Consider the following 14,390-nt stretch of genomic DNA (forward strand, 5'->3'; position numbering starts at 1 on the left):
ACCAGGTGGAAAAAGCCCTAAAAAAAAAAAAAAAAAAAAAAAAAAAAGGGGGTTTTCCTCCTCCAAGCAGGAACTCGGGGAGGAACTCGTTAAACTAGGCTGCTGAGCAGCCATGGGCAGGCATACGTAGCACACAGAGGTTTCACACCCACTGTGATGGGTTCCTCTTTGGTTGGGCAAAACGTTCAGGTCGATGCTCTGCTTTATTTGCCTTTATTTTAGCGGCCACAGGCACGCATTACCTTTAATAAAATGACGGACTCGGGGATGACACCCAGGCTGCCGAGCGTTGCGGTGTCGTCGCTCAGTATCTTCCCATCGATGGACAAATTCTGGTCGAAGGGAGCAACTGAAAATGCATGCATGATCTGTGCCAACACAATGAGACATGCTGTTTTTGTGCGGAGGGAGGGAAAAAAACCCACCAAACCATACCGCAGAGCTACACAAAAATACCACGTGTACAATAGCAACCTGCGCTTTTTGACACCACGTGGGGCTTTATGCTCTTTTCCCCCTTTCCCCTCCCAGCCATGCGCTGTGAATTTTGTTTTCTTACTCGAGATGACTTGATGCCTCGGAGGAAAACAACCTCACCTGTATTTTCAGCTCTTTCAGTGTCTGATTAGCAGAAACAAGCAGCGCTTTCTCCCCTCTGACTTTCCGGTGTCGGGTGCTTCGCCTGATGCCTTGTTTTTGGTAAGCAATGTAGCTCTGGTGCGAGATCTTCTGGCGCTTCGCACCTCCATTGGTCTAGAAACAAGAGGCAAAAAAAAAAAAAAAAAAAAAAAAAAAAATCAGGAGCCCAAATTTGGGATGGGTGGAAGAGCCAACCTCCCCGTACCCCAGGCTGCACTTCGGGCAAGTCAGTCATGCGAGGGAAGGCACGAAGCATTGAAAAGCCCCTTCGGAAGCAAACCGCCGCATGCAAGTTATCAAGAGGAGCAAAGGATTTGCCTCAAAACCTCAGTTCCTGCTCCCAAGGCCAACGCGGGGCGGATGACCGGCCATGCGCACGCATCACCATCACTGTTTGATCTCTCCAAACGAGTGATGGTGTGGTACGACCATGAAAGTGACAATTTTAGGACGCTCTTGTTTTCGCCTGCTAGCGGTAAACAGAGGAGGGCGGGTACCCCACCATGCTGACTCAAGAGGATGATGCAAACACCAAGGAACCTGGCGGGATTTTTGATCTCTACCTGGTTAAAATCTGGGTCTTGCTCCCCCTCTGGCTTGCTTTCCTCCCTGTCCTCTTCAGCTTCTGAGCTGCTCACGTTCAGCTCTGGAGCAGCGTCCTTCATTACCTGAAGTTACAAAAACCATTCTCCGTAACTAATCCGAGAGCAGAGACCTCCAGGGCGTCACCTTGATCCAACAAACCAAAGCAGAGCAGGAATAACCCAGGGATCTGCTCTGCGTGCTCTGCAAAATCTTCTCTACCCCTCCCCAGCTGCATTGAACTGTGGGGGGATTCTACTTGGGAGAACAAGCTCCTCTGCTGAGCTGCAGGTGCTTCCTGCAGCTCAGGACCTACCCTCCTCTCCAGGCAAAGGGAAAGTCTCTAGGGGCCTGGACTGATTTCTTTCCCATTAGCTGGCTGCTTCTCTGGTTCATCTAAGTGTATTATGAAAGCCCTAACACAGAGAAAGTAATATTATCTGTAAATTAGACACTTATCCATCCCTGCAGCAGACCAACAGAGGCACTCGGCACCATTATTTATGGGTCTGGAGGTTGTAAGTAAATGAAACCTAAATAATTTACACAAGCGTATAAATAAAAAGGAAGTTCAGTTCTGTGTAAGTCACTGCAGGAGGCATGGGTCTGCTGGACGTGAATTCACATCCATGCTCCAGCTGGAGATGGAGCTTGCAGGAGCCCAGGAGACTGGCGCACTCTCCATCCTGGATGCCCGACAGCTCACTTCTCTGTCAATGTATTTGCAATTAACGATGCAATCCCAGCTCCCAAACATCCAGCACCAACCGCAGCCTCCCCAGAGCCCTCCGGATTCCAGCAGTGCTGCCCTATGCTGATCTTATACGGCCGTGGCTTCCCTCTTGCAGCGTCAGCCAAAGAAGGCTGCAGAGGGGGGGGGGGAAGAGCAGAGGCGAGGGGATGGGAAACACTCCCCAGCTTTGCAAATCAAAACCGGCAGGGAAGGAAGCAGTGGCTTCGAGTGCTGCCGTCTGCAACCCTCGCTGGCAGTGCTGCCGGCAGGCATTACCACTGCTTCACATCTCACCGAGGCTGCCCTGCTAACGAGGGATCTCGCAGGCAAGCTCTCGCCCCCTCTCTCCAGCTCCAGCTGCTCGGCAAAGAATAGCTGCTTGTTTGTTGCCAGCCCCACGTGCGAGCACGGTTCCTGTCCAGCACCAGAAAAATAACCCAACAAAACCAACCCAAAACCCAACCCTCCTCTGCACCAGAGCCAAGATACAGCCTCAGGATTCAGCCTCCAGTCAGGCTGAAAACCTGCAGCCGACGGCTTGAGACAAGGCTGCACGCTCTGCATCTCTGGTGCTCTGCAGTTCTCCGGGCTCCAGCTCCTCCCTTAGATTGGCAGGGAGGTGGAAATCAATGAGAAGCGAAAAAACCCAAACCACCCCAAAACCCAAACCCCACGCTGCCAAGGTGTGGGGAACATCTTTATCTGAGCTTGCCCATGAGCCTTGGTTTCCCCCTTAAAGCATAAAAGAAGCCCTAAGGAGGAGGGACTTGCTGTAACCAGCTTTCGGGTGCCTGTAAAGCCAATTCTAGACCTGATACTGATCCCTTAAGACAGCGGTAGAGCAGAGACATAATTCACAGCTTCACTGGGGAGCGTGAGAAACATCCCTAAGTTCACTGTTCTTTTGTCAGCAGGGAGATTGAGGAGCTTATTCCCATCTAGGAATCCACATGACTCGAGCAACCAAGAAAGGAAATGACAAATATTGGAGGGGGAGGAGAACAGGTAGAGCCTGGTAACACGATCATGAAGGCAGAAACTGTTACAACATTGCCTAAAATAATCAAAACTGGGAACATCCTTGAGATACCCAGTAACGCAAAGGATTCAGTTTGGCAAAAGGAAGCCTCGAGGAGACCAAATTTTCAGAGCAGCTACAGCCAGAATTTTCCCATTTGCTATTTTTGCCAAAGTGACAGCTTCCACAAGCTGTGGAGCTGGGTGGTTTTTGCCTGCAGAGAGCAGCCCTGCCCACCACCACCACCGGCCACCCAGCACCTTCACCAGCAGGTCCCAACCCTGCGGGGACGTGGCGGGCTGTGATAGCCACCTCACCGCCATGTTCGGATCCTCATTTGGGTACTCAGTGCAGTTTCTGTTACATGAAACAGAGCCAGGATGAGCAAGGACCATGGGAGAGAGCCCGTACCTTTTTATTATCCACCACTTTATGGATGTAGATGGTTGCTTGGGTGTACTCACGCAAGTCCCGCTGCTGTTGGCACAACAGCCCCTCTCTGCACTCTGGACAGAGTTCTGGGGAGGCACAAAGGAAAAATGCATTTAATTCCTTCAGCTCCCTGGAGACACCTGCCCAATGCCACTCTCCAGGAACCTGGAGCGGCTCACATAACCAGGAGCATCTGCCAAGCTCCTTCTCTATCCCCTCAGATCCAACCCTTTACCCGAAAGAGCCATTTCCCAGGGAGTTGGCATCAATTTACAAAAGAGTAAGAGCAAGGCAGCAGCAAAAGATTCACTCACGGGGCTCAGAGGTGTAAAGTGCACTCTCAGGGTCTGCCCCGGCAGCTTGCGTTCGGGTGATTTTGATGACGTGATCCACAACGAAGAGTTTTTGAATCCTCTCCCACTCGCTGGGCCATATTAGAGCTATACTGTGCAAAGGAACAAGAACGTGCTTTGTGACAAGGAAAAGCCAAGCCCCCAGCTCCCGAACAGCCTCCCCCTTTTTTTTTTTTTAAGTCTGTTAATAAAAAGAAAAGCTGCGAAATCAGTCAGTAACTCCAGCTGTGCGGGAGGGCCCGAACGCCCAAGCTAACAGGGAAACAGTAGCGTGTTATTAGTGACGCTGTTATGCTCCAGCCATGCCGGAGGGAGGACGGAGGAGGAAAGGAGTGGAAGATCTGCTGCTTTTAGTTGCAGAAGCAATGCTATGGAGCATGAATGTCCAGCGCTCCAGGGGCAAGTCTCACAGAAAGCAAATAATAAGGAAGTCAGATGTTTCTATGCCCCAGTCAAATTCAGGGTGCTTTATTGTTAGGAACTAGCCAAGCTGAAGTAAGCTCGCTTTCTTTTTTCCCTGACCCAGCATCCTTTGACAATTTAGGTCTTGCCTTGCGTGAAGGCTAAGGTGGGCTTGAAAAAGCAACTGTTAATTTTGTTCAAGGGAAAGCGTTTGCTCCTTGTGTTGCTGCAGCTCAGCAAGCCTCCGGGGAGATTCTCTGAGGCTCACGAGAGCCAAAGGCACCTGGCAGGGGCAGACGTGTGAAGAGAAGAAACTCACAGTTTGGAGTCTTCTTTGGTCATGGAAGCGTAGGTGAACATGAGGCCCCCGTGGGGGCAGAGAAGAGCACTGTTTCCTACTGAGGACACGGGGCTGCATCGCGTCGGCCTCCTGTGGGGGCAAAGGAAAGCAGTTTGCAAAGCTTGGTCAGGTTGTTTCACTGAAACCACAACTCTGCAGGCAGCCAAGAAGAAATCACAGGTGACTATTTACAGAAGGCATTCCAAGAGGGAACATTAAACTACTGCTGACGAGGAAATCAGATCTGTGTTCCTGCGTGTGGCAGAATTACTCTCCTATCTAGCGGAGATTTCCATCTCCCACCACCAGCAGCCAGGGGAAACAGGATTGAGCGGTGACCTTTGCCTAGAGGATACAGCTCCAGACAGATGAAAAAACTAAGCAGGTTACCACTATCTAATCCGACCATCTGGTTAAGACACAGTAAACAAGGAAAATTCAGTTTCTTACAACGTATTACGAGCGATATGAGCCCTGCAAAAATCAGCTTCCTTGTTTCCACAAAGGCAATCAGCGGGGAACTACACACGGCACCGGGATTCAAAAGTCTAATCGTTCCCTACAGCCCCCCCCAAAGGAATAAAAAGCACCAAAACCCTCAAGCCAAGTTACCTGACAAATTTCCTCCATTCTTCTACAAAGAACTGTGAAACAATATACAGCTCATCTGTCTCCTGGAGGTGAAAAGGGGTGGGGGGGGGGAGAAAAAGATCTTTTTTAATTAATATAACAATAGGGAAGCGATGACTGTTCAGCTTTTTCTGCAGCGCTTATTCTCTTCGAGACCTCGGTGTTTTTACCATGACAACTCCATCCAAGCGTGCTGGGAAAGCCAAGTAAAATAATCTGGGAGCAAGCACTAAGCACTTGCATCACTAATCTCGTGTTTATTACAAAGTTAATTTAGCTTTTAGATGCAATTACCTTTAATTCACAGCAGGAAACGGTCATTTCCCCTGGAGCAGCTAAGACTCCCCAGCACAGTGTTCTCCCTCGCTGGGTGCTCGGGGTCTAAAGCAGATGCATCTCTGCACCCCCAAGGATGCGGGGTGAGAGGACCCCAAGCTGCCTCATTGGCTTCACCCATCAAAATCCACAAATTTCTCCTTTTGGCAGCAGCTCGGATTCAAAACCACAGCCCTGCACCCTCACCAGGCAGCGGTTTTAGGATAAAAGCACTGTTTTCCTGCCCCAACTGATCTGCCATTCAATAAGTCTGCTCCTGGACAAGAAACCACCTCAAACCTAAGAGCTGTGTGACAAAATCATTTCTGCTGCTCACCTATCCTCACCACCCTAACGCAGATTTCAGGGCTCACTCCATCTTTCTGCAGGAAAATTCTGCACACCTGAGGAATATATGTATGGTAAAAAAAAATCTCCCTCCATCTCCTCTAGATGAAACCACTCCGCCTATTTTCTCCCCCAAACCTCAACTGTTTCGGATCAGGAAAACTCACAAAGCTGGAGGGAGAGATCCTCAGCTCCTTTTTGTCATGCTCCCTTGGGAAATTCAAAGAGAGTGGAGGACGTAGCCTCGCTGCCTGGAGAGACCCTCGTATTTTGAGCTGACCCATGGTGATGGGCTCTGGCTTTCCATCACCTGCTCCAGCTACAAAAGCGGACTCAGCCAGATACTACCTTTAAACACAACTGGTGTTAAACCCCTTTTGGGGCTCCCCAGTTCCAAGACGTGGATCTGCATTGACCTGAGTACTTATTCAGGGCTGGAGAAGGCACCCGAGAGCGGCAGGCTGCCCTCACATGCCAGAGTGACCGAGGCAGATACCTGCCAAAGCAGCTTGGCAGGATCTAAGAGTCAATCATTAATCAGCGCTGCGAGACATCCAGGAGCGAAGGCGTGGAGCCAGCAGCTTGTGCCATTTCTTTTCAGCTGCCTCAAAGCCCCAAGAAAGTCCTGGAGAGCTGCACGCTTGTACCGGGGAGAAACTGGTACAAGAGGTCTTGCACAACCGCCATTCCTATTTGCGAGGTTTCAGCATTTAGGGAAGCTCCCCCCAAGTTCTTGGGATGCAGGAGGATGCCAGAGCACACACAAATTATGTCTGACCAGCAGCAAAAGCCTGGCCTGCATGGGAAAGCAGATGGAGGGCGGTGGAAAGCCGCCTCCACCGGCACGGCCGCATCATTTCGATCCTTCTAGGGGCGGGTGTAAACCACAGCAGCAATATTGTCGCTGCTTATCTAGCTGACTGTGGGCCAGCCACAGCTATGTTGGCACACGAGCCATTCTCGTGTATCTTTAGCAGGGCTTTGCGCCAGCACAGCTAATCAGGGGAAATCACACCTCGGCACAACACACATGTAAGCTCTGCTGGCGCAGGCTTCCCAGCTCAGGCACAGCCTCGCTCGGACTGAGTGGACGATTATCAGGCAAGCATCTCTCTCACAGGTGAAATAAGTTTTCTTAGCGGAGGGATAAGAGCTAATAAAAACCTCGCCCCAAACCCCACTACGTTCCCCTCCTCGCACTCCTTCCTGTACCTGAGGCCAGCTGCCTAGGCAAGGTCTGCATTTATCATGAAACAGGTTCTGGAGAGAAGTCTTCTGCTCGCTGGCCATCATCTTATGTAGAGCTTCGTTTTCCTCCCCTTCACGTTCCAAAATCTGCAGGAAACAGTTAATCATAGACCACAACTTCAGTTCCTAGCTGCTGATAAAAGGTGACATTACTTTCCTCCGCTGCACTGGATTGTACTAAAAAGAAACCCAGAAATATGACCACGAATTTACAGTCAACACAAGGGTAATGTTATCTGGCAAATACCTTGCACTGGGAACAGCACTCCTTGTTATTTGGGAATTCAGGGGCCTTTGGAAAATATTGCTTGAGTTTCTCCCAGGCTTCCTTCGAAACCACTCTCCGTTCGTTTTCGGATATGCACAGGTCACCTGCAGAGAGAGAGCCAAGAGAAAGGCTTTGCTCTTGATGCGCTGAGCGGTATTTTGCAAGCCCTAACGAGATTTAAGAGATTACAGGGTATAAACGTGGGGGAAGACATTCACGCGCTTATCAGCCAACACCGTGTCAGCAAAAAAAGAGCACAACCCATACACAAAGTCACCTTCGACTTCTTTATCATTTCCCTGTTTAGACAGGAAAAAAAAAAATAGTACAATTTTAATTCATAAAAACGTCCTTTAGATTTCAAAGCTCATGAACCCAAGCAGCTGATCAAATACAAGGAGAGGTCAAGAGATGCTTGGAAAAGCAAGGACAAGCCAAAGAGGGCATGGGGCTATAGTCTTCTGATCTTGGCTCTCCACAGCTCCATTTTTACGGTGACTCCATTTACCAAGCTGCAGGCTAACCCCTTGCCCCGTGAAACAGGAGCCAGGTGCTTTCTGCACCCTTGGAAAACAAAACTACCAGTGTATATTCGCAGACAGCTTCACATGCCCTATCCAAGCACCTCAAAATCTGGAAAGGACAGATTTTGCACCCTAGCTCTGCTCTAGGGAATAGCTGGGGCGTGAAGACACATAGCAAGGTTTACCAGCTATCCTCCAGGCAACTTCCCTGCTGTATTTTTTTATCCCGATGCTCAAGCAGCTCAAAAAACCCCCCAAGAAGGGTTTAGCATGAAGTACTAGTGCTTGCCATTTTAGCGACAGAAGCAGCAGAAAGGTCATGCTCACGCATTTGGACACCATTGTGCATGCATGACGACACGTGCTCTGGCAGACAAACAAGGCTTGGAAAAACTGGAGAAGGCAAGGGCTCGGGGATCCAACCAGCCACCCGCCTGCAGGCCCAATGATCGCCAAGGGGAAAACAAAACCGCCTCTCCCTATGAGACAGCAGCTGGAAAGTCAAGGCATGGCTCTGCTACACGCAGCCACAACGAGAAATAAAGAGGAAGAGTTGTTGCAACACCAAGATGCAAACCGGATTTGGATGTGGCATGGGAATATGTGCGCCTCAATGTGGATTTCACCGGCAAAAGGGAAGCAAAACAGCAACTGCGAAGTCACAGTGCTGAGCGGTGTCCAGCAAAGGGCACGATACCTGGTTATCTGCTTTTCTCTAGACTGAAGAGCTACAGAAGGAAGACAAGGAGAAAAGGCTCCCTCCTCCTCCTCTCCGCCCTCCGGTAGCTCTTTAACATGATAAGCAGCTCCTCAGTCCCATGGACCCATTGGCTTTTCTCGCTCCAGCCAAGCCTGGATTTCTGCCAGCCCCGAAGGGAAAAAATAGCAATGCTCCCCTCCTGCTTTTCCTCCGATAAACAAAGGTCGGGCTGGACTGCTTCGATGCGGCACTTGGCCACTTGCTCTTCATCAAACACGAGCAAGCGGCCTCGCTTTACCGTATGAGGAGGCAGGACCAGGCTGCTTTCCAGAGCCAGCGAGGATGAGGAAAGAAACCAAGCTTGTACAAATAAGGGCCCTGACACCGCATGATTAATGAAAACAGATTAATGCGCTGTTGAGCAAAAGAGGTGGAAAAAAAATTAGATCTGGGTGTGCGGGGCACAAGTGCTTTGCCATCTGGAAGAAGCTGATCCCAACTGCTGCTGACCCCGCTTCCCCCTCCCACCATCCAGGGACATGTTTTAGGCATGGACATCAAAGAAGTCTTAACTTGGTATCTGGAAAAAATTATTCGCTGGGGTCGGGCAGCTACTGGAGAGCGAGAAATTGCAGCAAAGATGCAAAGGGAACGCCCGGATGGCATTTCTGGAGGGCGGCCAGACCTCACAGATAAAGCGCTGCCTTTGCCAGTGCCTACCACGAAGGCAGGAACTTCCTTCACGGCAAAATTAAGGCTGTAGGAGCGAGACTACAGATTTCCTGACACACTCCAGAGGGAAATTTTAAAGGTGAAAAGGTTGTTTTCCAAGAGTAATGGGAGGTTAGCTCAAGACGACAAAATGTGACCTGCCAGCGGCCTCCGTATTTAATATCATTTAGTCTGATATGACCCAAAGTCACAGATCAACTCGCGATTTACCAGTGTAATACTTTCAAAGGCCTATTGGCCTATTTTTATCACGTCTGGCTACATTAAATGTTTCATCACCACGCTGCATGCTTTTATTTAACAGCTGCAGCCTCGCGGCAAGGGGAAATATGGCCTTAAAGGCTCTGAAAAAAAAAGCTAACGCCGTGACAAAGTGCTTAAACACTCTGCTTTAAAATGAGGCTTTACCAAGCCATTGCTCTACATCCTTGATTAGCCTTGATGACAGGAGGTGTGTTGCTAATTTATGGCACGTTTCTTGGAACAAGATCGAGCATCCCCCGGCAGGGAAATTGATGCCTACAGACATGAGGAGCTTACTAGAACAGTGTTAGGTCTGGGAGCAACATACAAGCTAAAAAAAAAAAAACCAAAAAAAAAAAAACCAGTGAGATTGAAACAACAGGGTAACCAAGGCTATAGCTAATGAGCCATCACTTAGCAAAACAACTAACACCAGGTCAAAACCTTATGTAAACGGACACCAAAGCCCAGCAGGTTGGTAAATCAATATCCTAAGCGGGCCCAGGCACTGGCAAATAAGCCCAGGTTTCTACAGTTGTTAGGTAAGCGCTCCTGTTCTCATATAAACAGAGGGAATGAAGGGATTTACACCACCCATTTTGCTCCTAATACTTTCAGTGCTTCCAAGCAGCTGCAGATCCTGGGTGCTGCCCTCCGCTTCATCACCTCGCTTTGTTAGCGAGAGGCATTGCTGCTCACTTCCACAGCCCGGCGTGTCCTGCAGCAGCCAAGCATCTCTGCGCTCACACCCCCTTTGCCGCCTTACAAAAGTTGGGCTGTAACGTGCTAGCGCTGGCGAATAAAAGGTCAAAGCTGGAGCCTCAAGAAGCACCAGGCAAATGAGAATTAAGCGCATTTCCTCGGTAACGACTCGCGCTGGCCTTGGATGGAGCAAAGGCTGCAAGGTTAATGTCTCGGGCAGTGGGCAACACAGACTTATTCAGCTCCATCCCCCGCAGAGACTTACCATGTGGGCAAACGATGTCTTCATTAAAATTTAACTCCTCTTCCTCCTCTCTCTTCTCTTCATTTGATTCATCTAATTAAAAAAATAAAATACACAGAGATTGCACAGAGTTCCCCTCCCAAGGAAAGGAAAAATCTTTGTGGGAAAGGAGCGGGGTTGCCTTTCAAATTGCAGCAAAACCCTTACCCCAAGGGCAACTTTGGAAGGAAATTTGTTATTCTCAAATGTCTTGGCCTCTGGGCAGGCGGGATTACAGCCTACAAGCCACGTAGGAGTGCTTTGAAGTGTGTGGAGCACAAGCCCGTCCTTTGTGAGATTACAAAGGATGCATTTGTTAAAGCTAAAACACCACAGGGGTTCACTGCTCCCAAAGATCACGGAGTTTAACCTAAACACAAGCCTAGGTAAGAGCGCAGGGAGCAGAAACCTTCCTGGCAAAATATTAGTGCACTCTTTGCCTCGAGGGTACTGATCTAAACCAGATGCTGCCTGACAAACTAAGGGGGAGCCTGCCAGGGGTTTGACAAGCCTCACGTTAACGTATAAATTACAGTTAAGAACCGTAGCACCACAGACAGAAGCGCGCTGGCAGCTGAACTGGAGCATCATAAACACAGTAACGTGTTAGTAAGAGTTGCTAATGACCTGCCTAACGAGCACATTGGGCTTGTGAGGAATTCCAGTGTACTACTGGGAGTTGCAACCTGTGGTGGAACCGAAGCCACCACCAGGGAACAACTTGGGAGCGGTACCTCAGCAGAGCTGTACCCTTCCCACAGCAAATGCTCCACCGGCTGCGGCAGCTCACAGATGCTATCAGGAGGGCTGCAGTATCTGGTGCTCTCCGAGCCTCTGCCAGGATCAATGCCATTAGCTGATCATCTCCCCTTTCATTCAAGCAAGCTGCTTTGCCCTCAGTTCCCAGCTCAACAAAATATCCAGTTTCCAAAGGTTTCAAGAGCAGAAGGCAAATAAAAAAAAACCCCATCTATTCTCACAGACTCACGATACGGGCACAGAAGAGTTTAATTCATGATTTTTTTTTTGTCCTAGGCTGTGTTTTGCCAGAGCTACTTTACCAGCTGCGCTATTACATCCACAGACCTTAGCAATAAACATCTTCATCCCTTCCCCAGGGTAATTTTCATGTTTTCTTCCTCCCCTATGCTCTCTCATTCAGATAAAAGTGGATGAAAAGATCATGTGTCTGGGGCGGTAATTTTACACGGCTTTGTAAAACTACTTATTACCTCATCTTCCTCTCTGGGTATGAAGATCACCCAGCAGTTCTGAAGCTTAGCAAATAAAAAGCTCCTTAAACGAAGGAGCTTTTTATTTGATTTATTATCCTCCCCTCCCTAATCATGCAAGGGAAGCAAAACAGCTACGGGAACATCTTTTGTTTGGAGGTATCAGTCAGAGCTGGGGGGGGTGTCTCTACAGCAGCAGAACTACCTTTGTTTTGTGCATTCCCATTCATTTTTCCATTACTGTGCTCTGCGTCTTCATCTTGCTCATTTAATTGCTCCAGAGCCAACTGACGCCAGCTCCGCAAGGACGCCTTTCCAACCCAAAACCCGTCGTTCCTGCAGGGGGGAGAACAGCGTTGGCAACGCAAATCACAACTCCATCCTCCTTTGGAGCCCAGACAGTAAAATCTTTAGGAAAAAGTGACTTAAGCACTTCTGACAATGTTTGGAAGCGTCAGGACTTACGTACCCCTTGACTGTTATCTTCAGCAAGTTCGTAACGGTTTTGTAGTCTTCATTTAACTGGTTTTTCAGTCGCAGGATTCGACACCTTTCTACCACGCAGTCCTTGCAAAGTGCTTTGACTGGGGTAGGGTGGGGAAGAAAAAGAAGAAACACAATTTATTGCACACATGGCTGAGCTTCTCGCTGGTTTGAACGCGCTCAGACACGTATGTACCAACTATCCTGACTCCTGACCGGAGATTTTACATGTAAATGAGGCGATCCCTGGGGTTACTGCCAGATCAGGCCGCGTTTGAAGCTTAAATAAGCGTAAAACACTTCAGATGAGGTGCAATGCGTTTCACTTGGTCACAGCTCTCCGCTGCTGATATCAACAGTTTACAACTACAGCTGCAAGCCAGGTCAAACCAACGCACAGACACCGGAGTCAAAAGGCAGGACAGTTTAGGCATATGCAAGAAAAAAAAAAACAACCACCCTGTTGTGGCACTTTGCAAGCTAAACCCAGAAAAAAAAAAACAAAACCCTCCTGCAAAGCTACACTGGACCAACAGGAGCAAAAACCCTAAAGCTGGGCGTGCATTTTCACCTGGGAGCAAGAGGGTGGCACCCAGGGAAGCAAAATCAGGAGAACACAACGCATCCGATCCATCCCTCCCAGCCGTACTCAATGAAAATACCTGCGGGCAATCTTCCAGTTGACTAATAAACGTTGGCCTGTTTTGGTTGTTTTGGTTTTTTTTTTTCCACAAAGGCTGCCTGCGTCACAGCAGTTTCTGCTGGTTGCGTTACTTCCCTAGCAGGAAGCTAGCAGGTCCTAGCAGGAGCTGAGCTAATTTGGTCTCAGTGGGAGTTATTGAGCTCCTTTATAAAAGAAACTAAGCTTGGGGCTTGATTCAGGGATGCCCAAAGACTGTAGGGGCTGGGCTGACCCCAAAAATCAAAACACATGACCCATGTGTGCAACACAAGCACAGAAGCTAACAGGTACGTGCTTCCCTCGGATGAGGTAGTGCGGGACAGGCTAGAGGTGAGAGACAGTGAATGATTTTTCCTGGCCTGCACACATCTGCGCTGCTCCGGAGCGCGGGCTGCTGGCAAGAGGCAGCACAGATCCACACACTCCACGAAACACTGCCTACGCAGGAGCTGTAGGTGCTGCAGGCACGGAAAAATCATTTTCAAGAAGGTTGCATGTGCAAGTTTTGTTATTTTCTAGAATCAACTTCATAAAACCATCCAGGTACTACGTTTTCTAACCTAGATGCTCCATTGCTTTCTCAGAAATTCCGCCACACTTCCTAGACAGAGCAGAACTCCGGTCTGAAGGAGACCCTGCAATCAGACTAACTGTATTTGTTGGAATGCTAATGTAATTAAGCAATATTAAAAAAAAATTACCTGGAACTAACAGCACAGCACAAAAGCCATGTGCAGAAAGTTATGATGATAAAGGATGGCTCAAAATGGGGCTGGGACCAGAACAAGGCTCTAAAAGACGTTCAGCACACGAGAACATGACTTGGGGAAGGCATTTTCTAGCCTGACGCCTTACCATTCAGCCGAGGCCCTCCTCCGTATTGCCTGTAGAAGAAGTCAGCCACGTACTCAGATATCCTCTTCATAATGGATATTTTGTCGGGATGGAGTTTGCCGTGTGAGCAGAGGCAGGCTGTGTTATCTATAGGTTTTGGAGGGGTAGACTCATCCAGCCATTTCTGCAGCCATTCGAGAGAGATGAAATCGTACGGGGAACCTGGGAGGGGGAAAAAAAAACACGAAGAGAAACAAGCCCATACGCGTCAGCTAATCCACAGCACAGCAGATGGTATTTTATAATTACTCCCAATGTTCAACGGTACTTTTAAAAATTAACAGGCTATCGCTGTTCGTTAAACCTCTGCGGTACAAGTTTTCAAGCACTCGAGACAGCTTCCCTCGTCCCATTCTCATCTCCGTATCGCAGTTAGAAGACAGGAGCTCCGTGAAATTAAGACACGCAAGAACAAGCGGTCATTTCAAATCCAAGCAATCAATAGGAAATGGCAGAGTGCTCCGAGTCAGGAAGGGAGTGCTTTCGACCGCTAAACCTTTAGGGGCTTATTGGAGAGTAGTTGAGGAAAGGGGAAGGTTTTCCTATCATCCACCAAGGGACAGGTATAATATTTAAATTATGACTATACATATATGGTCTATATACG

General features: G+C 48.8%; 1 protein-coding gene across 4 annotated transcripts in view; it reads right to left on the bottom strand.

Annotated features, from left to right (window-relative positions):
• The window catches only part of USP48 (ubiquitin specific peptidase 48), a 30,102-nt gene that overhangs the window by 2,622 nt on the left and 13,090 nt on the right, over positions 1–14,390 (bottom strand). For 3 of the 4 annotated variants that reach the window (XM_035901921.1, XM_035901920.1, XM_009646495.2), the window contains exons 11-23: positions 13,745–13,945; positions 12,194–12,308; positions 11,930–12,060; positions 10,475–10,546; positions 7,288–7,412; positions 7,005–7,127; positions 5,112–5,173; positions 4,479–4,589; positions 3,719–3,849; positions 3,384–3,490; positions 1,203–1,307; positions 598–753; positions 243–368 (exon numbers count right to left, since the gene is read on the bottom strand). In XM_035901921.1, the coding sequence (XP_035757814.1) occupies positions 243–368; positions 598–753; positions 1,203–1,307; positions 3,384–3,490; positions 3,719–3,849; positions 4,479–4,589; positions 5,112–5,173; positions 7,005–7,127; positions 7,288–7,412; positions 10,475–10,546; positions 11,930–12,060; positions 12,194–12,308; positions 13,745–13,945 (1,565 nt within the window). The remainder of the gene's footprint in view (positions 1–242; positions 369–597; positions 754–1,202; positions 1,308–3,383; positions 3,491–3,718; positions 3,850–4,478; positions 4,590–5,111; positions 5,174–7,004; positions 7,128–7,287; positions 7,413–10,474; positions 10,547–11,929; positions 12,061–12,193; positions 12,309–13,744; positions 13,946–14,390) is intronic. The other variant, XM_035901922.1, reaches the window with a different exon arrangement.

This window comes from Egretta garzetta, unplaced genomic scaffold, assembly GCF_000687185.1.
Source record: "Egretta garzetta isolate BGI_Z169 unplaced genomic scaffold, ASM68718v1 scaffold69, whole genome shotgun sequence".
Lineage (NCBI taxonomy): Eukaryota > Metazoa > Chordata > Aves > Pelecaniformes > Ardeidae > Egretta > Egretta garzetta.